Raw genomic sequence first — 23,119 nt, forward strand, 5'->3', positions numbered from 1 at the left:
TCTCTCTACAATGCCTTCATATTACACCAATCACCCCCCCACCCCCGTTCCGAACCTGTCCTACCACCTTCAATGACTTATAAACTCAAGTCCCTCTATTTCTGCACTCCATTTAGGACTGTACCCTTTGTTTATTATGTCTCCACATTCTTCCTATCAGAAAGGATCACTTAACATTTCTTTGCATTGAATTGAACTGCTACATATCTGACCATTGCAGAAAAGAACTTCACTACAAACCTTCCACTTGTCCAAAGATATCCATTAACCACTACTCTCTTTTTTTTCCTGTCATGCATATTTAATATACATGCTGCTACTGTCCCTATTATGCTACAAGGTACAACTCTGCTCACAAGTGTGTTATGTATCACTGTATCAAATGACTTCTGAATGCCAATGTGCACTTCAAATCCTCTTGTGTTACCTAGATTCATACACACAGCCTAGGAGCTGGCTATTCAGTCCATCAGGTCCACAAGTTCTGACGACACTAATCTCATTTTCCAGCGTTTGGCCAAAGCTCTGGAGGTTATGGCAGCACTAGTGAATATCTAAATACTTCTTAAATGTTACGAGCGCTTCTACTCAACCACTCTCTTGGGCAGCAAGTTCAGGCTCCCAACATCTTTTGAATGAAAAAAAGTTTTTCCTGATCTCCCCTCTTAGTCTTCTACCTCTTACCTTAAATCTAGCCTCCCTGGTTATTAACTCCTCTATTAATGATCGGTTGGTAGGTCAGCACCCTCTTCTCCTACAGCATAAACTGTTGTGATCATTTGAACTTGGGCATTCTTGAGTTTGTCCTGAAGAGTGTAAGATGAAAAACTTTGGCAACACGTCTCCTTTCAACAAAACTCATAATCTACTTTTTAAGTTGAGGTATAAGTATTGGCATGGACATCAGGAATAACTTCTCTACTTTTCTTAGAATTATTAGCATGGAATTTTTAACATCCAAAAACGCTTCAGTTTAACACCTCAACCAAATGACGCAAGATGATGCAGCACTCCTGGACGGAGAGCCTTGATTTTTTTACTCAGGTGCTAACAAATGAACTACAGCTCAGAATCACAGCAGTGAAAACTATAGGAATTCTGATGGTATTCAAATGAGAAAACCATGGTAATATTGAGTGCAATTCAAAGAGCAACTACACACCAAATGCAAGGATATTTACAAATAAAATCTAAACGTTTGTAATTAATGTTATGGATCTGGCATAGCAGCGTTCATGGGGGAGAAAAATATGCATTAATAGGGAATATATTACTGAGCATATTTCAGGTGGATGGAATAGAGGAAATGGTTGAAAAAGATATTAATGCATTAAAAAAAACACCAGTTGATGGAGGGAACCTCACATTTATCCACATTATACTGCATCTACTAGGATGCTACCAGGACTTGATGGTTTGAGTTATAAGGAAAGGATGGATAGACTGGGACTTTTTTTCCTTGGAGCAACAGAGGCTTTGTGGTGATCTTATAGAGATCTATAAAATGAGGGACACAGATCAGCTAGGTAGTCAACATATTTTCCCAAAGTTAGGAGAGTCTGAAATGAGAGGACATAGGTTTAAGATGAGAGGGGAGAGATACAAAAAAGGTCCCGAGGGGGAATTTTTTTTCACACAGAGGATGGTGACTGTCAGGAACAAACTGCCAGAGATAGTAAGAGGTGAGTACAATTTTGTCTTTTAAAAAGCATTTAGACAGTTACATGTGTAAGATAGGTATAGAGGGATATGGGCCAAATGTGGGCAATTGGGACTAGGTTAGTGATGAAAAAGGGTGACAAATTGGGCTAAAGGGCCTTTTCCCATGCTGTAAAGCTCTATGACTATGACAATCTGCCATTCATTTGCCCATTCACTCAACTTATCCAAGTCACTCTGATGGATCTGAATCCTCTTCACAGCTCACCCTCCCACCCAGCATCATTTTATCATAAACTGCAGATATTACCCCACTAGTCACTGTCTGCCATTTTGAAAAAGAAAACAGAGTAGGAATAAATGGGTATTTTTCAAAATGGCAGACGGTGACTAGTGGGGTAATATCTGCAGTTTTGATGATAAAATGATGCTGGGTGGGAGGGTGAGCTGTGAAGAGGATTCAGATCCAGAGTGACTTGGATAAGTTGAGTGAATGGGCAAATGAATGGCAGATTGTCATAGTCATAGAGCTTTACAGCATGGGAAACATTGGCAGACAGAAAACAGAGTAGGAATAAATGGGTCTGTCTGCCAGTCAGTTTTCTATGCATCGCAATACACTACCCCAAATCCCATGTGCTTTCATCTTACACATGGTGTTTCCTGTCTGCCAACCGGTTTTCTATCCATCTCAATACACTACTCCCAATCCCATGTGTTTAATTTTGCGTACTAATTGCTTATGTGGGGCTTTGTCGAAAGCCTTGCTGCAAGTCCAAATAAACCATATCTGCTGGCTTCCCCCTCCAACTCGATTAGTTACATCCTCAAAAGAATTCCAGTAGATTTGTCAAGTGTGATTTCTCTTTCATAAATCCAAGCTGTCTCTGTCCAATCCTACCACAAATCTCCAAGTACTTTGCTATAAAATCTTTGACAATGGATTCTAAAATTTAATGGTCTATAGCTCACTGTTTTCTCTCTACCTCACTTATTAAATATTGGGGTTATATTAGCTACTTTCCACCTGTAGGAATGGTTTCAGAATCTACAGAACCTTGGAAGATGACCATTAATGCATCCACTATTTCTCAGGCCACTTCCACAAGTGCTCTGGAATATAGATTATCAGGCCCTGTTAATTTATCAGCCTTCAAAAACCCAGTTTCTCCGACACCATTTCTCTACTCATACTGATCTCCTTCAGTTCCTCCCACTCACTAAACCCTGTGTTCCCCAAAATTTTTGATATCTTATTTGTGTCCTGCTTTGTGAAGACAGAACCAAAGTTCGTAATCAGTTGGTCAGCCATTTCTTTGTTCCCCACTACAAATTCCCCTGTTTGACAGTAAGAAACCTATATTTGTCTTCACCAATCTTTTTCTTCTCACATACCTAAAGAAACTTTTACAATTAGTGTTTATGTTCTCTGCAAGCATACTCTCATTCTCTATTTTCCCCTTCTTAAATCAGTAGTTTAGTCCCCCTTTGTAGAATTTTAAACTGCTCCCAATCTTCAGGTCTGTTGTTTCTCTTGGCCATTTTGTATGCCGCCCGCTTGGATCTAATACTATCTCGAATTTCCCTTGTAAGCCATGGTTTGGTCACCTTTTCAGTTTTATTGCATAATAAACAATTGCTGCAGTTCAACCATGAATTATCCAGTGTCATCCTTTTAAGTAACTGTTCCCAATCTATCATAGCCAACTCATGCCTTTTTTTCATCACAGTTGATTTTGAGACTAGGGTCCCGAATCTGAAAGGAAACTATGTCACTCCTCACCTTGATGAAAAATTCTATCATATTATGGCAGCTCAGCCCCAAGGGGTTTGCACAACTTGGCTGTCAATTATTCCTTTCTCATTACACCATACCCTGTCTAGAACTGCCTGCTCTCCAGTTGGTTCTTCAATAAATTGGTCCAGAAAACCACCCATGTAGAACAGTACAGCACAGTTCGGGCCCTCCATGTTGTGTCAAGCAATGTCCAATCCCAAGATTAAGCTATCCCCTCCCTATAATTCTGGAGTGCTCCAATTGCCTATCCAATGACTGCTTCAAAGTTCCTAAGGTGTCCGACTCCACGAATTCCTCCTCTATGGTAATGAAAACTTAATTAATTTGCCCAATTTATAGGCAGATTAAAATTACAGATGTTCCTTTATTGCATGCACCTCTAATTTCGTGTTTAATGTAATTGGCAACATCACCACTACAGTTTGGGGGTCTACATACGATACCGAATGTTTTTTACTCCTTGGTATTTCTTAGCTCTATCCATATAGATGCAACATTGTCAGAACTAATATCCTTCCTCAGTATGATGTTAATTTCCTCTTTAACCAGCAATGTAACTCCACCACATTTTTCTTTTTGTTTGTCATTTCTAAATACTGAATATCCCTGGATGTTCAGATCCCATCCCTGGTCACCCTGCAGCCATGTCTCTGTAATCCTGAATATATCTGTTTATATCTGCACAGTTAATTCATTTTTCTACACTTGTGTACCATATCAACATACCGCCTCTTTTTCAGCAACACTGCTCACAATTTCAATCTCTGCCGAAATAAAAATGACTTTCATTTATACAGTGCATTTCATGACCTCACGATATTCCCAAGTGTTCGACAGCCAGCAGGGCACTTTTAAAGTAATGCAGGAAATGCAGCAGTCAATTTGTGCACAGAATAGCGAGATAATCTGTTTTAGTGATATTGCTTGATTGATAAATATTGGCCAGGCCATTAGAAAGAATACCACTACTTCAAAAGAGCGCCCCTTGTGCACAGAAGGGGGGACGCTGTGGAACATCTTCTAGTTCGTATACTGGGGGGATGCTGTGGGACAGCTACAAGTTATCAATTTGTTCAAAGTTGTCAACTTTTTCTATTAAATGTCTAAGTTGGCAATAGAAATTGTCTATATGAACTCAGCATGTTGTAATTACACTCGCCAAAAGAGATGCTGGGGTGCCAGAGTGACGTGACAAGAGGATAAAATATATTTCTCTCTTCACAGGGTCAGAAAAATTGAGACTTCTGAAATGGTCTAGCAAGGCACTCAGTTCAAGGGCAATTAGAAATGGGTGGCCTCTCCAGTGACAACCATGTCCTATGAAAGGGTAAGTAAAGATTGTGTCTGATGTACAGCACATCGGATTACTGTATATCAAGACATCTTTCAAAACTAAAATATGGTGGACTGGAGTACTTAATTCAATCTTATCATTCAGTTTTAGTGGTGGTCAATTCAAAAGGAAGGGATAGTTGCACAACGCCAACTCCATAATCAGATCTGGTAACCGTTACCCATTGCAGAAGTAGGAAGCCTTTCCTGTGTTAAAAGGAAATTTCAAGTTTAGAACAGGTACACAAACAGTCCTTTTATCTCTCGGTTTTGAATCAAGTCCAGTTACATGAATTAAAAGCTCCCTCCCACCTATTGCCAACTAAGAGACAACACTATCAATCTTAAAGTAGGTCCTGTGTTTACAGAGCCACAGCAGAAAGCTGTTAGCTGCATTTTAAGATTAAGAATTCTTGTTCGCCAAATTAAAATTAGGAAGACAAATGGTATGCTGGCCTTTCTGGCAACAGGATACAATTACAGGAGTCTTGCTGAGACCATACCTGTGTGCAGTTCTGTTCTCCTCATTGAGTGAAGGATATTCTTGCCATAGAGGGAGTGCAACAAAGGGCCACCTGGCTGATTCATGGGATGGCAGGACTATCCTATGAGAAGAGATTGAGACTGGGCCTGTATTCGCTACAGTTAAGAATGAGAGGTGATTGCATCAGAGCACACAAAATTCTTATAGGGATCAACAGGGTAGATGCAGGAAGGATGTTCCATGATTCAGGTGACCAGCAGAGCAGGCACAAGGGACTGAATGGCCTACTCCCTTTTCTATTTCCTATGTTTCTATATCTCAAAACAGCAGAGTCCACAAGAGATTTTTTGGTTTGTCAGAGGGCTTGTAGATTGAGAACAATTTAAAGATTCAGATTTTTTAATCATTCCCTTGAAACTATTTCCCTAAAAATCTGTACACAAACAATTTTAAAGAGCCAGAATAGTTGACATTAGTCTTTCTGAAAAAACATAGTGTCTAACTGTCAGATGTGCATGGAAGTTACAAATACACCTTCAGAAGATAAGTCAATATGTTTCTTGATACACTTAAAAGATCTGACAACACATACCAACTGACCCAAGAACAGCTTCTTCCCTGCTGCCAGACTTTTGAATGGACCTACCACATATTAAGCTGACCTTTCTCCACACCCTGTGACTGCAACACTACATTATACACCCTCTGCTTTCCTTCTTTCCTATGTACTCTATGAATGGCATGTTTTGTCTGTATCGCACACAAAAACAATACTTTTCACTGTATCCCAACATGACAATAATAAACCAAATTAAAAATCAAAAAGAACTTTAGCTCACTTTATGACAATTAAGGGCATTATGTAAATGCATGTTAATGCTTAAGAGTCAGAGAGGTTTACAGCATGGAAACAGGCCCTTTGACCCAACTTGTCCATCCACCCCCCTTTTTAATATCTAAGCTAGTCCTAAATGCCCATATTTAGCCCATATTCCTCTCTACCCATCTTACCCACGTAACTGTCCAAATGCTTTTTAAAAAACAAAATTGTACCTGCCTCTACTACTTCTGGCAGCTTGTTCCAGGTATTCACCACCGTGTGTGTGAAAAAATTGCCCCTCTGGACCCTTTAGTATCTCTCCCCTCTCACCTTAAATCTTTGCCCTCTAGTTTTAGACTCCCATACCTTTTGGAAAACATGTTGACTATTTAGCAGATCTAAGCCCCTCACTATTTTATAGGCTTTTATAAGCTCACCCCCAAGCACCCTACGTTTCAAGGAAAAATCTTCTTATAATTCAAACCATCAAGTCCCGATAGCATCTTAGTAAATCTTTTCTGCACTCTTTCTAGTTTAATAACATCCTTTCTATAACAGGGTGACCAGAACTATACACAGTATTCCAGGTGTGGCCTTATTGATGTCTTGTATAACTTCAAGAAGACGTCCCACCTCTTCTATTCAACGTTCTGACCACTGAAATAAGCATGCCGAATGCCTTCTTCACCACTCTGTCCACCTGTGACTCCACTTTCAAGGAGCTCAGAACCTGTACCCCTAGATCTCTTTGTTCTATAACTCTTCCCCCTAGATCTCTTTGTTCTATAACTCCCCCCAATACCCCACCATTAACTGAGCAAGTCCTGCCCTGGCAGGATCGACCAAAATGCATCATCTCGCATTTATCTGAATTAAATTCCATTTGCCATTTGTTAGCCAATCGGCCTAATTGATCAAGATCTCGTTGCAATCCTAGATAACTTTCTTCACTGTTCACTACGCCACCAATCTTGGTGTCATCTGCAAACTTACTAACCATATCTCCTAAATTCTTATCCAAATCATTAATATAAAGGACACATAAGTGGACCCAGCACCAATCTCCCAGGCACACCACCGGTCTTAGGCCTCCAGTTTGAAAAACAACCCTCTGCAACCATCCTCTGTCATCAAACCAATTTTGTATCCATTTGGCTACCTCACCCTGGATCCTATGAGATTTAACCTTGTGCAACAACCTACCATGTGGCACCCTGTCAAAGGCCTTGCGGAAGTCCATGTAGACAGCATCAACTGCACTGCCCTCATCTACCTTCTTAGTCACCCCTTCAAAAAACTCAATCAAATTTGAGACATGATTTTCCACTCACAAAGCCACTGTCCCTAATCAGTCCTTGTGTCTCTAAATGCCTATAGATTCAGTCTCTCAAAATACTTTCTAACAACTTACCCACTACAGATGTGAGGCTCACTGGCCTGCATTTCCACGCTTTTCCCTTCATCTTTTCTTAAACAAAGGCATAACATTTGCCACTCTCCAATCTTCAGGCAACTCACCTGCAACTATTGATGATGCAAATATCTTTGCTAGGGGACCTGCAATTCCACCCCCCAGCCTCCCACAGTGCCAGGAGATACACTTCATCAGGTCCCAGGGATTTAGCTACCTTGATGCACTTTAAGACTTCCAGCATCTCCTTCTATTATATATACACTCAAGACATCACTATTTATTTCCCCAAGTTCCCCAACATCCATGCTGTTCTCAACAGCAAATACTGATGAGAAATATTCATTTAGGATCTCACCCATCTCTTGTGGATCCACACATAGATTACCTTGTTGATCCTTAAGAGGTCCTACTTTTTCCCTAGTTACTCTTTTGCCCTCTATGTATTTCTAGAAGCTCTTTGGATTCTCCTTTGTCTTACCTGCCAAAACAATCTTGTAGCCCCATTTTGCCCTCCTGATTTCTCTCTTAACTCTACTCTTACACTTTCTATACTCAAGGGATCCACTTGATCCCTGCTGCCTATGCATGTCATGTGCCTCCTTCCTCTACTGACCAGGGCCTCAATATCCTGAGTCATCCAGGGTTCCTTACTTCTACCAGTCTTGCCCTTCACTCTAAGAGGAATGTGCTTACCCTAAAACTTGGTTAACAAACTTTTGAAAGTCCCCCACTTACCAGACGTCCCTTTGCCTTCCCACAGACTCCCCCAGTGAACTACTGAAAGTTCTTGCTTGATACCATCAAAATTGGCCTAGCCCCAATTTAGAATTTTAACTTTTGGGCCAGACCTATCATTCTCCATAGCAATCTTAAAATTAATGGAATTATGGTCATTGGTCCCAAAGTAATCCCTCACTAACGCTTCTATCACTTGCCTTTCCTTATTTCCCAGGAAGAGGTCAAGTTTTGCCCCCTTTCTAGTTTGGCCATCCACGTACTGAACGAAAAATTCATTGTGAATACAGAACAAATTTCTCTCCATCCAAGCCTCTAATACTATGGATGTTCCAGTCAACGTTGGGAAAGTTAAAATCCCCTATTACCACCCTATTTTTCTTGGCACTATCTATAATCTCCTTACATGTTTGCTCTTCAATTTCCCACTGATTATTTGGGGGCATCTAGTAAAATATATCAAAGTGATTTCCCTTTTATTATTTCTCATTTCTACCCATATAGACTCAGTGGGTGAACCCTCAGAAATATCCTGAGTACTGCCATAATATTTTCCCCAATCAAAAGTGCAACCCTCCCCCCCGCTCCTATCTTTCCTATAGCATCTGCATCCTGGAACATTGAGCTGCCAGTCCTGTCCTTCCCTTAGTCATGTTTCAGTAATTACTATCATACCCCAGTCCTATGTACCCATCCATGCCCTGAGTTCATCTGCCTTGCCCAACAGGCCTCTTGCATTGAAATTGGAATAAATGGATGCTTTTTTGGTTGGCAGTTGGTGACGAGTGGTGTGCCGCAGGGATTGGTGCTGGGGCCTCAACTATTTACCATATACATAGACGATCCGGAGGACGGGGCTGAGTGTAGGAATAACAAAGTTTGCTGATGACACAAAGCTGCATGGGAAAGCAAATTGCATGGAGGACATGGAAAGTCTGCACAGAGATTTGAATAAGCTGAGTGAATGGGCGAGGACCTGGCAGATGGAGTATAACGTTGGCAAATGTGAGGTTATCCACTTTGGAAGAAATAATAGTACGAAGGAATATTATTTAAATGGTGAAAAGTTGCAGCATGCTACTGAGTGGAGGGACCTGGGGGTCCTTGTGCATGAATCATAAAAACTCAGTCTGCAGGTGCAGCAGGTGATCGAGAAGGCAAACGGAATGTTGGCCCTTATCGTGAGGGGGATAGAATATAAAAGCAGGGAGATCTTGCTGTAACTTTACAAGGCCCTGGTGAGGCTGCAACTGGAGTACTGTGTGCAATTTTGATCTCTGCCCACTGAAGTGGTGGAGGTTACCTCATTGAGTACGTTTGAGTCACGGGTAGATAGATTTCTGATCGATAAGGGAATTAAGGGTTATGGGACGCAGGCGGGTAAGTGGGACGGATCCATGTCAGATCAGCCATGATCTTACTGAATGGCAGGGCAGGCTCGAAGGGCTAGATGGCCTGCTCCTATTTCTTATGTTCTTATGAAATAAATGCATTTAATCTGGACTTCCCTTGCTCTCTGTCCTGCGTTTGCCTGATCTGTATAGTACCAGGGTGACTGACACTACCTTTAATATTTAATGTTCTCTCTTTAACTTCTGTCCTGTCCTCAACCTTCTCTTCCATCTCCCTATTGCTTTGGATCCCACCCCCCTGCTAAAGTAGTTTAAACGATCCCACCAGGGTATTAATGCCCCTCCAGGTGTAACCCATCCATCTTGGGCAGGTCAGCCCTTCCCCAGAAGAGATGCCATTGATTCAAAAATCTAAATCCCTGCCCCCTGCACCAGCTCTCAAGCCAGACATTAATCTGCCTAATCTTTCTATTCCTACTGTAAGACATGGCACCAGTAGTAGACCAAAATGACTACCTTGAGGTCCTGCATTTTAGCCTTCTTCCCAACTCTCTGTACTCACACTTCAGGACCTCATCCCCTTTCTTACCTATGTTGTTCACTTTAAAATTATCTACTAATCCCTGGCACTAAGGGACAATTTAGCATGGCCAATCAACCTAACCTGCACATCTTTGGAGTGAGGGAGGAAACTGGAGCACCTAGGGAAAATCCAGACAGACACAGGGAGAACATGCAAACTCCACACAATGACCCGAGGCCAGAATTGAATCCAGACCTGGTGCTGCAAGGCAAGTGTTAACCACTGTACCACCCCTACATAGCACACTAGAAACATACTTTTCACTGTATATGTGATAATAATAAAATTAAATCACAAAAAGGGCCTAAGATTGCATTATGATATTTAAAGACATTCTGCAAATGCAAGTTAATGCTTCCTTCCCCATGAGTGAGTAAATGGACGAGTGTGATTTTGCATTCTGCTGCTCTTTGGAGAGCTGCAGGTAGTAACAAATCACAGTACGAAGTCTCACAACGCCAGGTCAAAGTCCAACAGGTTTATTTGGTAGCAAACGCCACTAGCTTTCGGGGCTCTGCCCCTTCGTCAGGTGAGAGGGGAGTTCTGATCGTAAGAACATAAGAAATAGGAGCAGGAGTAGGCCATCTAGCCCTTCGAGCCTGCCCCGCCATTCAATAAGATCACGGCTGATCTGTCGTGGCTCAGTTCCACTTTCCCGCCCTCTCCCCATAACCCTTAATCCCCTCTCTTATCAAGAACCCATCAACCTGCGTCTTAAAAATATTTAGCGAGGCAGCCTCCACCACTTCAACGGGCAGAGAATTCCAGAGATTCACCACCCTTTGAGTGAAGAAGTTCCTCCACAACTCCATTCTAAACCGCCCCCCCTTTATCTTGAGGCTGTGCCCCCTCGTCCTACTGTCTTTTTTGAGCGGGAAGAGTCTCTCCACCTCTATCCTATCCATCCCATTCATCATCTTATACGTCTCAATGAGATCTCCCCTCATTCTTCTAAACTCTAACGAGTACAAGCCTAGTTTATTCAGCCTCTCCTCATAGCTCAACCCCCTCAACTCTGGTATCAGCCTAGTAAACCTCCTCTGCACTCCCTCCAAGGCCAAAATATCTTTGCGCAGGTGCGGCGCCCAAAACTGCACACAGTACTCCAGCTGCGGCCTCACCAATGCCTATACAGCTGCAGCAAGACCTCCCTACTTTTATATTCAATCCCCCTCGCTATGAAGGCCAGCATCCCATTCGCCTTCCTGACCACCTGCTGCACCTGCAAGCTGGGTTTTTGCGACTCATGCACAAGGACCCCAAGGTCCCTCCGCACCGTCGCCTGCTGCAGTTTTTCGCCACGTAAGTAATAGTCCTTCCTACCATTCTTCCTACCAAAGTGGACCACCTCACACTTGCCAACATTAAATTCCATTTGCCATTTCCTGGCCCATTCGCCCAGCCTATCTAGATCCTTCTGCAGACTCTCCACACCCTCTGCACAATTTGCTGTTCCACCAATCTTGGTGTCATCAGCAAATTTCGACACCCTACACTCGGTTCCCTCCTCCAGATCATCTATATAAATGGTAAAAAGCTGAGGCCCCAGCACCGACCCCTGGGGCACTCCACTAGTCACCATCTGCCAATCCGAATAGCACCCGTTGACCCCCACTCTCTGCCTCCTATTTGACATCCAATCCTCTATCCACACTAACACCCTACCCCCAACTCCATGTCCCCTGACCTTCTGCAATAACCTCTTATGAGGTACTTTGTCAAACGCCTTCTGAAAATCCAGAAAGACCACATCCACTGGCTCTCCTCTATCCACTGCCCTAGACACATCCTCATAGAACTCCAGTAAATTTGTCAGACACAACTTCCCTTTAATGAAACCGTGCTGCGTCTGCTCTATCAAGCAATTCCCTTCAAGATGCCTCGCAATTTCCTCCTTAAATGACAGATTCTAACATTTTACCTACCACAGACGTTACACTAACCGGCCTATAATTCCCCGCCTTTTACCTGGCACCCTTCTTAAACAACGGTGTAACATTAGCCGTTTTCCAATCTTCCGGCACTTCCCCGGAATCCAGCGACGTCTGGAAAATAACCACCAAGGCAACCACTATAACCTCTGCCATTTCTTTCAGAACCCTCGGATGCATTCCATCCGGTCCTGGGGACTTGTCCACAATCAGCCCCTCCAGTCTGTCGAGCGCCGCCTCTCTAGTAACAGTAATGTCATTAAGACCCTCCAGTCCTACCACCTTTCCATCGCTAACACCCGGCAAATTACTCACGTCCTCCTCCGTGAAGAGGGAAACAAAAAAGTTATTCAATACCTTAACCATATCCCCATCCCCTACCACTAGGTCCCCTTTCTCATCCTCTAAAGGACCAACGTGCACCCTAGCCAGCCTCCTCTTTTTTATATAAAAACTCTTGCTATCCTTTTTTATATTAAGCGCTAGCCCAGCTTCATAGTTTCTCCTTCCCTCCTTTATCAACTTCTTTGTCAATCTTTGTTGACATTTAAACCTCTCCCAATCCTCTTCTCGCCCACTACTCTTAGCTACTCTAAATTCCTCCGCTTTTAATCACAAACAGGGCATACTCCCCACTCACCTGACGAAGGGGCAGAGCCCCGAAAGCTAGTGGCGCTTGCTACCAAATAAACCTGTCGGACTTTGACCTGGTGTTGTGAGACTTTTTACTGTGTCTACCGTAGTCCAAAGCCAGCATCTCCACATCATGACTACCGCAGTAACAAACCTGCAGGCTGACAGTGGAGGCCCTGGCGCGTGCCGCGTGCACACTATTTACTGCCGCAGCTGTTTCCGGGTACGTAACAGCTCCATGACGCACTAACAGCTCAAGACGCCATTCAACCCAACCAACTCAACCCCCCCTCCTCCCCGCCATGACCAGAACAGAAATAGCCTTCATCTGACCTTTTATTTTTCCCCCTGTAACAGCGCCCTGTAACAATCCTAAAACTTACATCATCAGCTCGCCTCCTAACGAACCCGATGTGAAAAAAAAACGACGGCCAACCTGCCGAACGGCAGCCAAAAGCAAAGAAGCGCCCGAACCGCCTCATCCTCCTCGCGGTCATCATCGCCGCTACTGCTGCTTCAACAGGGAGCTCAAAACGGCAAAAAAAAATCGCCACCAAGATGGCGCCGGAGCGCCTCTCCCGCTTGCGCCTGCGCCTGGCTTCTGTGCGGGGGTGGGGGGAGAGGGGGAGACCGCGGCTGCGCAGAAGGAGGGCGGCGCGCTGCACCCTGGGCTTCAGCGGCCGCTCGGAGCCGTTTCCATGTGACCGCCTAGCCAATGGGTGAGCGGGGCCCACCGTCTCGCTCAACATTCAGCCAATCGGAGTCCGAGGAGGGCAGGCTCGCTCAACAGCTTGTTATTTCGGTTTTCGCTGGGACCCGGGCAAGTGGACGTTAGTGGTGGACGTGTGAGTGTCTGTGTGAGTGTGAATGTGCCCCCATCTGCAAGGCTAACCCTTCACTTCTTAGTGCAAGAAAATCCAACCCGTTTCCCCCCCCCCCCCCAAATCTAGCCTTCAAATATCGTGGTGGGCGGAGGTCGGTTGGTTTTCGGTTATGAGGTGAATCCGCTGGAGCCCTTTCCCCCCCCCCACCCCCCTCTCCGTTTAAAGTGAACGTAGGTGGGCATTGAATGGCTCCGACTTCTCCACTACCCGCCTGTTCACGCATTTTTTGCTGCTTCCCTCTTTGGACCGGGAGCTCAATTAAGAAACAAGGTTTTTTTTAATCTGTTGGGACAGCACGAAGGTGACTTGTATGTTTACGGTGGTTTGGTGCTTTTTTTTAATTCATGTGCGGAACCTCGATCGTCGCGATTTTTGTTAAAGCGCCTTTAGATGGGGGTGGGGGGGGGCGGGCTTGGAAGGCGGTCCGAGGTAGCAATCCTCTTTTTAACTTCGCCACTGTTTCCCATCGACCTGTTTTTAAAGTATTGGCCTCACTTGTTTCCCCCCAGATGGTGCGTTTCCACAATCGTTTCTCGAACTGCAAAGGGAAAAGTGGGGCGAAACGACCGATTTGTGTTCGCAGGGAGGGTGTTGGAGGGGGAGGGTGCGTTTGGCTGTCGATCTATGAGCGGAGAAGGCGACTGATTTGCCGGGACACCTCCATAATTGTACTACAGAATCTGAGCTAGTTGAACTGACATGGTGCAGAAAGCGAGAGAGCAATGGCGACGTGACACAGGATGGAGGAGCAAGCGGGAAGGGGCAGTTAAATTGTCCTCAAAATCCACGCTCGGTTTCAATTGAACCTTCATTGATCTCCCAGTAATTTGTTTATCAGATTGTTTAATACTATCATGGGTGTGAACTTCGTAGCTTCCCCTTTATAGGACGGTGGTGTAGAACGAGGGAGAAAAACACGTTATTTACATTTCAGTCTGTTGGAAGCCTGTTTCTTAGCGTGGTACAGATTCTTGTTGATTGCAATTTAAATTTACGAACATACTTTGATTGTATCGTTTCCTTCACTGCAGTGATCACAACTTCGAGCTGGAAGTACTCAAGCAAATAGGGTAACCGAAAATGAAGGTAAGTTGTTTATGCATTGACTCCATTACTTGGCAATGTTTCTCTTTTGAGGAGTTATGTTAACTACTTTTGTCCACAGTGGTAATGCTTGACCGTCTCAGATAGACTGTTCTTTCTAAAATAGTTACCTGAACTCCAGAGCAGGTTGAGCAGTAATAATACTAGGAGTATTGGAGCACTGTTGTGCTTAATATCTACTGATAAATGAAGATAACCAATAAAGCTGCCTTTTGAAATATAGATCCAATGGATGAAACTTTGGGAAACATTTCAGAACAAGCAAAATTGTGAAGTACTAAACTTACACTTAGATGACACAGGTTATGGCAAGGAATAAAAGAAGGTGGTTATTTTATGAAAAGTCCTCTCAAACTTGCTAGATTGAATAAAGTGCTGGAAGACTGTTTGTGCCTTTCAAATTGCAGCTCTTTGCCCCTCAAATCCATCTTTTACAACCATATCATTGAAACAGTCCAGTGTTAATGAATGTTGTCACTATTGAAAGCTGCAAAGCAAATTCAAACATTGTGCACTTGCCGAATGACAGTTTTGAACTGTTTAATGGTCAGTTGCCTTGTCTTTTGGTATGTGTGCAATGTTTGGATTTTATAATGGTCTCCAGTTGTAACAGCATTCAACGAACTGTGATTTGTTTTAGTTTATTTGTTTGGTTGTAAGTTTCCAGTTGTAATTACAGTCGGCAAACCATGCTCTGTTTCACGTAATTAATATGCTTGTAAGTGATAAATGCCAAACATATTGTGCAAAGTATCAGTCGGCTAAGACATCACTTCTTTTAGTTTATAATAACTGTCTAGCTTAGACACAACTTGGAAAATATTTTTGTTTTTACGTGAACATTCTTGATGTTTGCTTTACGTACCTGAAGAAGAATTTGCACTTGCATAGTGTCAACCTCAGAACATTTTGAAGTACTTGTCAGCAAATGAAGAATGTAGAAATGTATTCACTATTATTATGTGGGCAAACAGGGCAATCTGTTTTCATATAAGTTCCCTAGAAACATAGTGAGAGAAATTGCTAAATAATATATTTTAGTGATGTTGTTTGAGGGATAAATAATAGCTAGTGCATTTGGAGAATGCTTCTCTTTGAATCGTGAGAACATTTACATTTGCTTCGAGATAGAAGGGGCCTCGATTTAATGTTTCATCCCAAAATGCAACATTTAATCAGCATTGCAGTTAATAGAGAAAAACAGTTGTTTTGTTGAACTGCAAGTGAATATTTTGCCCATAACTAATGTAAGTGACTTTCTTACTGGGTAAGTAGTTACTTATAAATATCGATATTTTGGTTATGCTGGGATGATGTGTGAGCAAACAGTATTGCAACTTCAGGCCTCAAGATCGGATTGCTCCCAAATTTGACAAGTGATTTTCACTCTCCAATTTCAGATCCTTTTGAAAATTATTGTGCTGAAATTTGCTCATTCAACAGACTGCCTAACTTGAATATTATTCAAGAGTACACCAGACTCTTCATTTTAAATCCAGTGATGTTTACTTAATTCATGCTGTTGAGCAATGGCAAGTTTTTCATAAAAAGCTAAAAAACCCACTTTAAAATAACAGCAGTAGATCGTATATTTTGTACATTCCAAAATCCAAAGGAATGGGTTGACGAGAAAAATATTACTCTTTGGTGCTCTTAATTAGAAATCCTATTTGGGAAAACATGAATAATAATTGCTCACTTCTGTAATTGTTGTTTATCAGCATGTATCAATCCAGTGTTGAGATACTAGATATGAGTTGTTTAATTCTGAATACAGTTAAGGTTAAAGATGTGATTAGAAGATGTACTGGTTAATGAGTTGTTTCAGGCTGCGTTGAATATTTGTTTTGAAGCCATTTATCTACTTGAGTTGTTTTTAAATCTCAATTTGCAAAGTACTAATACAGCAGTGAAATCAGCATCATGTATACATGGCAAAAGTATTTTCATAAATGTCACATTGTCATTTCACATTCAAACTTAAGCATTTTTTTAAGTTATTGGATCCTATTGATAATGGGTTAAATGATAAGTGCAAGTGCTTGATCTCAAGTGTAGACATTTTTGTCATTGGGAAAGGTAGCATAGTAATTGTCTTATTGGAGTAGCAATCTAATGGCCTGGGACTAATAATCTGAAAGAAAACTGGTATCTATCATAATGACATGCAATTACTGGATTGGCGTATAATAACCCCACCTGGTTCACCAGTCTGAACCTGATCTGGTTTATATGTGGACCTAATGTGGGTGACTCTTAAATTCCTCCTGAAATGGCCCAGGCACTCAACAGTCAAGATGAAGGTTCACCAGCTTTGGGGGCAATTTGGGATGGGCAATTAATGTTGGCCTTGTCAGTTATGCCCAGATCTTGAAATTGATTAAATAAGAAATGATTTTTGAGGATGTATTTATATTGTTGTGGAAGAAACTGCATTTACAGTTTAATTGTATTCTTTAGGAACCCACAACATAACTTGGTGCATATCCACAAGATGATCAGAAATTGGGTTAGCTCTTGGGTAGTACTGAAACACTAAATCTTAGCAGCTAAAAACACTTACACCAGTAAGTTGTCTACAGTTGAATAATGTTTTTAGGCATGTGTAAAATTTAAAAAAACTTAATGAAGCATAATGCAAATTTTAAAATAGTAAAGATGAAAATATATTTGAATAAAGTTGGAGAAAAATCACTTAGATTTTTTTTTAAAGTGCACGTCATAGTAGTAGAATTTTTAGTAATAAATCCATTTGTGACATTTAAGCCGAATTGGTGATTTCTCAGTTTTTGCATGTGAAATAAAATTTGATGGAGCAATCAAAAAACAAATGGCCATGCAGTGACAGAAGGGATTTTTTGTTGGTCTAATAAAAGTGTTAACATACAAAAATACTACTTGGCCCTTTGAGTCCGATCGGCCATTCAATAATACTGTGGATGTTCTGATTGTAACCACAACACCACATTCCTATCTACCCCGATAACTTGATGTATTTTGGTCAATCAAATCAGGCAGACCTACTCAGTTAATGGTAGGGTATTGGGGAGGGTTATCGAGCAAAGAGATCTATGAGTACGAGTTCATAGCTCCTTGAAAGTGAAATCACAGGTAGACAGGGTGGTGAAGAAGGCATTTGGCATGCTTGGTTTTGTTGGTCAGAATATTGAATACAGGAGTTGGGATGTCTTGTTAAAGTATTACAAAACTTTGGTAAGACTGCACTTGGAATACTGTGTACAATTCTGGTCACTCTATTGTAGAAAGAAAATTATTAAATCAGAAAGGGCGCAGAAAAGATTTACTAGGCTGCTGCCAGGACTTTATAATTTGAATTATAAGGAGAGGCTGGATAGACTGGAACTTTCTTCCCTGGAGCGTAGAAGCTTAGGGGTGATCTTATAGAGGTCTATGGAAAAAATGAGGAGCGTAGATAGTCAACGTCTTTTCCTAACAGTAGGGAATCTAAAACTAGAGGACGTAGATTTAAGGTGAGGGGGAGAGATACAAGAGTCCAGAGGGGCAGTTTTTTCACTCAGGTTGGTGAGTGTCTGCAACAAGCTGCCAGAGGCAGTAGTAGAGATGGGTACAATTTTGTTTATTTAAAAAGCATTTAGACAGTTACATGGGTATAGAGGGATATGGGCCAAATGTGGGCAATTGCTATGAGCTTTGTGGTAAGAACAGGGCAACATTGACAAGTTGAGCCAAAGGGCATGTTTCCATGCTGTAAACCTTTCACTCCTTTGCTTATCAAGAATCTATATGCCTTTGTCTTAAAACTAGTCAAAAGATCCTACCTCCACTGCCTTTTGAGAAGAGTTCTTCAAAGACTCAACCCTCAAAAATATTGTCCTCATAATTTTCTTAAATGACAATCCCTTATTTTTAAACACTGACCCTTGGTTCCAGATTCTCTCAAGTGGAAACATCCTTTCCACATCCATCCTGTCAAGTTTCCTCAGGATCTGATATGTTTCAAATATTCACCCCTTTCTCTTCTAAACTCCAGCAAATACAACCTAGGCTGCCCATCCTTTCCTTATAAGAAAACCTATCTGTTCCAGGCATTAGTCTCATAAATGTTCTCCAAACTATTTCAAACACATTTTCATTTACATCTTCCTTAAATAAGGTGACCAATACTGTACACAGTACTCCAGATGCGGTCTCACCAATGCCCTGCAGTATTGAAGCATAACCTCCCTACTCTTGTGTTCAATTCTCCTTGTAATAAACAATAACATTCTATTTGCTTGCCTAATTACTTGCTGTGCATGCAGACTAACTATTGTGATCCGTGCACAAGGATACTCAAATTATTGTGCATTCCTGAACTCTGCAGTCTCCAACTGTTTAGATAATACACTTCTTTTTTATTCATCCTGCCAAAATGGTCAATTTCACATTTTCCCACATTGTCCTCCATGTCCAGATATTTGCCCACTGACCTAACCTATCTATGTCCCTTTGTAGCCTCATTATGTCCTTCACATAACTTACTTTCCTGCCTAACTTTGTATCAGAAGCAAACCATTGCTTCCGCCCCTTCATCCAAATCATTTATATAAATAAATTCTATAAGTAAATTGAGGCCCCAACACAGATCCCAATGGCACACCATTTGTTGGTTCTCGCCAGCCAGAAAGTGACCCAATTATGCATAGTCTTTCCTGTTAACTCGCCAATCTTCTATCTGTGCCAGTATGTAACCCCCTATGTCATGAGTTTTTATTTTCCGCAAGGATCTTTGTCATGGCACTTTATCAAATGCTTTCTGAAAATCTGAGGACAGTACATCCACTGGTTCCCTTTCGACAGCGCAATACTTTTTCAAAAAACTCCAATAAATTGGTTAACATGATTTTGCATTCACACAACTGCTATGATGTCTTTAATAATAGCTTCTAACATTTTCCCTATGACAGGTGTTATGCTAATTGGCCTACGGCTTCCTAGATTCTGTCTTCCTCCCTTTTTGAATAAAAGAGTTACATTTGCTATTTTTCAATCCAGTAGAGCCTACCCTGAATCTCAGGAGTTTTGGAGAATTAAACCCAACACATCAACTATATCACTCACCACCTCTTTCAGACCCTAGGATGAAATCCATCAGGACCCACAGACTTGTCAACCCACATTTCCAACAATTTGTTAAGTACTACTTCCCTGGTAATTGTAATTTTCAAGTTCCTCACTCCCTTCCAATTCCTGATTTACATTATTTCTGGAATGTTATTTGTATCCTCTATTGTGAAGATCAACACAAATGTTAGTTCAATTCATCTGTCATCTCCTTATTTTCCATTATTAATTCCCCAGACTCACTTTCAAAAGAATCAGCCCTTACTTTGTTAACTTTTTTAAAATAGATCAGTAGAAACTTTTACTAATCCTATAGTAGTTTTTGCTGCTTTTTATATTCTGTCTAATTTTGACAAACAACTTTGATACCTTTTTATTGGAGGACATTTATGAATGGTTCTTTATTTTCATCTTTAAAAATTTACAAATTTGGTGCAGATGAGTTTTACACTGCTTGTAGAGTTCCAGTTTTCAAATTAATTCTACTTTCCTTTGTTGATGTAAGTTTTGCTGCTATATTGTTAAACTACATTGACAGATTTTTTTCAGGAAAAGAAGGATTAATCATTTTCTCAAGTATAATTAGAAAATCTTATTTTGTTGGATTATGGACAGACCTGTTACAATGAAGCCAACCAACCCATTTTGGCTGAAAATGAACGCATGATTGCGATTACTGCTTGATTACTTTAGAAGTTCCTTACACTCTTGAATCTTGCACTGAAAAACGACTTCTAAAGTTATCTTTCATTAATTTCATTTTTTGGCTTTTATTTAGGCTTCTCTAAACTGCACATCAGTTCCCAAGTGAGGAAGAGCATTTTTTTCCCCCCAAACCTCCAGAAATGCAGATTTAAACTTAGCTATTCCAAATATGTCAAAAGACAAGGTGGGGATTCATTCATTCAAATTTCAGTCTGCCAGGGAAAGGTCTGCCTCTGGTCAGCAATTTTCCTGGAGATAGAAAATTTGCAGAGATAAACCAGTGCCTCATGTTTCCATGCCACTCTTAATCAGTGAGCCAGGAAACTGAGCAGCCTTCCTTTTTAAAAAAAAGTGAAATGACTTTATTATTGAAGATGAAATCTCTTCTTGCATTTAATAGTGAATGGTGGCACAGTGGTTAGCATTGCTATCTCACGGTGCCAGGGACCCGGGTTTGATTCTCAGCTTGGGTCGCTGTCTTGCAGAGTCTGCGCATTCTCTCTGTGTCTGCATGGGTTTACCCTGGGTGCTCAGCTTTCCTCCCACAGACCAAAAGATGTGTTGGTTAGATATATTGGTAATGCTAAACTCTCCCTCACGGCGTCCAGGGATTTTCACAATAACTTCATTGCATGGTTAATGTAAGCCTACTTGTGACACTAATAAAAATGAATTAAAAATAGTGTGTGGTTTCTCAGAGATGTACATTGAAGCTGCTTGGTGAGGCGCTTTTCCCACAGACAGGGGAAGGAAGACGTAGAATGATTCCACAGACGTGCAAACTGGCTACATGCTTGAGTTTAGAAAGTTTAGTAGTGCATAACATACATTGCTGAGAATATAGCTGTCTGAAATAAGAAAAATTATATGGCAATTTTATCTGCAGAGCCAAATCAAAATTCTTTTTTTTAAAAAAACTTTAAACAAATGTACAAAAACAAATAAAATCAGCGAAGTATATTGCTGTAAACATGGCTGTAATGATGCTTTAAAAACTTGAAATGCAAACAATCTTGATAACAAATACAAATGTGTTAAATCTGATGATGCTGCATTATGGAAATTAATTACTTGGATGAGAGAGTCTCTTGGAAGTTGCCTACATAAATGAAGGAGGGGTCATAGAAGGGGGAACCTCAGCCTCCATTGTGGCAGCAGAATTGCATTTGTGTTACATTTTGTATCTGCTGAATTTTTCTTTTTGTGGATGAAATTATGGAAAATTTATTTCAATGAGCTAGTAAAGATTCAGGAATCATTAGCGATAGTTGAGGGGAAAATAGTAACAGGCTGTGGAAATCATCAGAGGTAATCCAGTAATCATTCTTGGCTTGAAATGTCTTTCCAGGATTTGCAAGCAATACATCAGGAAAGTGGGCCAACCCTTTTTAATTGGAAAATATGCATATCTCCTCTTGATGGTCCTTTCGAGCATTTAGCTTATCATTATGATAGAAGTATTTGGCGCCAAAGATCAGTCCAGTGGACCTCCAATGCAAGTTCTGGAAGACATTGTGTTGGTGTGAAGGAATGGTAATCTCATTAACACATCCCAGTATGGATGGACTTATTGACTAGTTCAGAATGTGCATGAGAAAATGTCTGATTTGCCAGAGTTTTATGTCCTACTTTCAGGCCATGATTTGTAATTGAAGCAGATTTAATTGTTGGGCTGCTGACCTTGGAACCATGCAAATATGTTCTCGTGTGTGACAAACATCATCTGTCGTTGGCTTACTATATTGATTTTCCACATTGTAAGTCTCAATAATTTGTGATTAATTTAGGTATAACAGAAAAGATAGGTTTTTTAAATCAAACTGCATAAAATTTGTGTTAATATTTGGTCACAGATTTTTATTCAGATGTCTAAACAAAATAATTTCAGACGCTTCAGGTATACTCTGCTTGTTGATTTATTTTGCAGTCTGTATAATCCACAGCGGCTGGCACTGCTGCCTCACAGCACCAGAGACCTGGGTTCAATTTCCAGCTTGGGTTGCTGTCTGTATGAAGTTTGCACTCCCTGTGTTTGCGTGCGTTTCCTCCGGGTGCTCTGGTTCCCTCCCACAGTCTAAAGATATGTGGATTATTTGGATTGGCCATGTTAAATTGCACTTCATTGTCAGGGGGAACTAGCTGAGGTAAATGCATGGAATTGTGGGAATGGGGCCTGGGTGGCCTTGTGGTCATGTAGACCTGATGGGCTGATTGGCTGCCTCCTGCAGTGTCAGATTCTATGAAAAATGCACTGCAATTATTTGCAAGTTGCAAATTTCAGGTTATCTTTACAGTAGTGTTTGAAGTAGTTATTTGCTAGCATATTAGATTGCCATATTAACACAGTGACTTCAAGAGCAGGTCAGAGGCCAGGTATCCTGCAGCTCATCTGCTGACTTCCAAAAGCCTGTCCACCATCTACAGAGCACACGTCAGGAGTGTGATGAGTTATTCTGCACTTGTTTGGATGAGCGCAACTCCAACAACACTTAAGAAGCTTAATGCTATTTGGGGCAAAGCCTGCTTGATCGGCACCCCATCCACAAACATTCACTCCCACTATCCCCTTTGCACAATGGCAGCGGCATGTAACATCTACA

The 23,119-nt window shown here is 41.4% G+C and overlaps 1 protein-coding gene and 1 long non-coding RNA gene across 6 annotated transcripts in view; one reads left to right on the top strand and one right to left on the bottom strand.

Annotated features, from left to right (window-relative positions):
- The window catches only part of LOC145352636 (uncharacterized), a 43,740-nt gene extending 30,399 nt beyond the window's left edge, over nucleotides 1-13,341 (bottom strand). The window contains exon 1 of the long non-coding RNA XR_013888562.1: nucleotides 13,125-13,341. This is a non-coding gene — a long non-coding RNA (uncharacterized LOC145352636). The remainder of the gene's footprint in view (nucleotides 1-13,124) is intronic.
- Nucleotides 13,342-13,519: 178 nt separating this feature from the next.
- arid4a (AT-rich interactive domain 4A) overlaps nucleotides 13,520-23,119 on the top strand; it is a 103,102-nt gene continuing 93,502 nt past the window's right edge. For 3 of the 5 annotated variants that reach the window (XM_080202779.1, XM_080202782.1, XM_080202783.1), the window contains exons 1-2: nucleotides 13,520-13,586; nucleotides 14,657-14,711. In XM_080202779.1, the coding sequence (XP_080058905.1) occupies nucleotides 14,706-14,711 (6 nt within the window). In that variant the 5' untranslated portion in view covers nucleotides 13,520-13,586; nucleotides 14,657-14,705. Of the gene's footprint in view, nucleotides 13,599-13,876; nucleotides 13,927-14,656; nucleotides 14,712-23,119 lie in introns of those variants that run through there. The other 2 variants (XM_080202780.1, XM_080202781.1) reach the window with 2 other exon arrangements.

The sequence above is a fragment of the Carcharhinus amblyrhynchos genome, chromosome 14 (assembly GCF_965287045.1).
Source record: "Carcharhinus amblyrhynchos chromosome 14, sCarAmb.v2.hapA, whole genome shotgun sequence".
Lineage (NCBI taxonomy): Eukaryota > Metazoa > Chordata > Chondrichthyes > Carcharhiniformes > Carcharhinidae > Carcharhinus > Carcharhinus amblyrhynchos.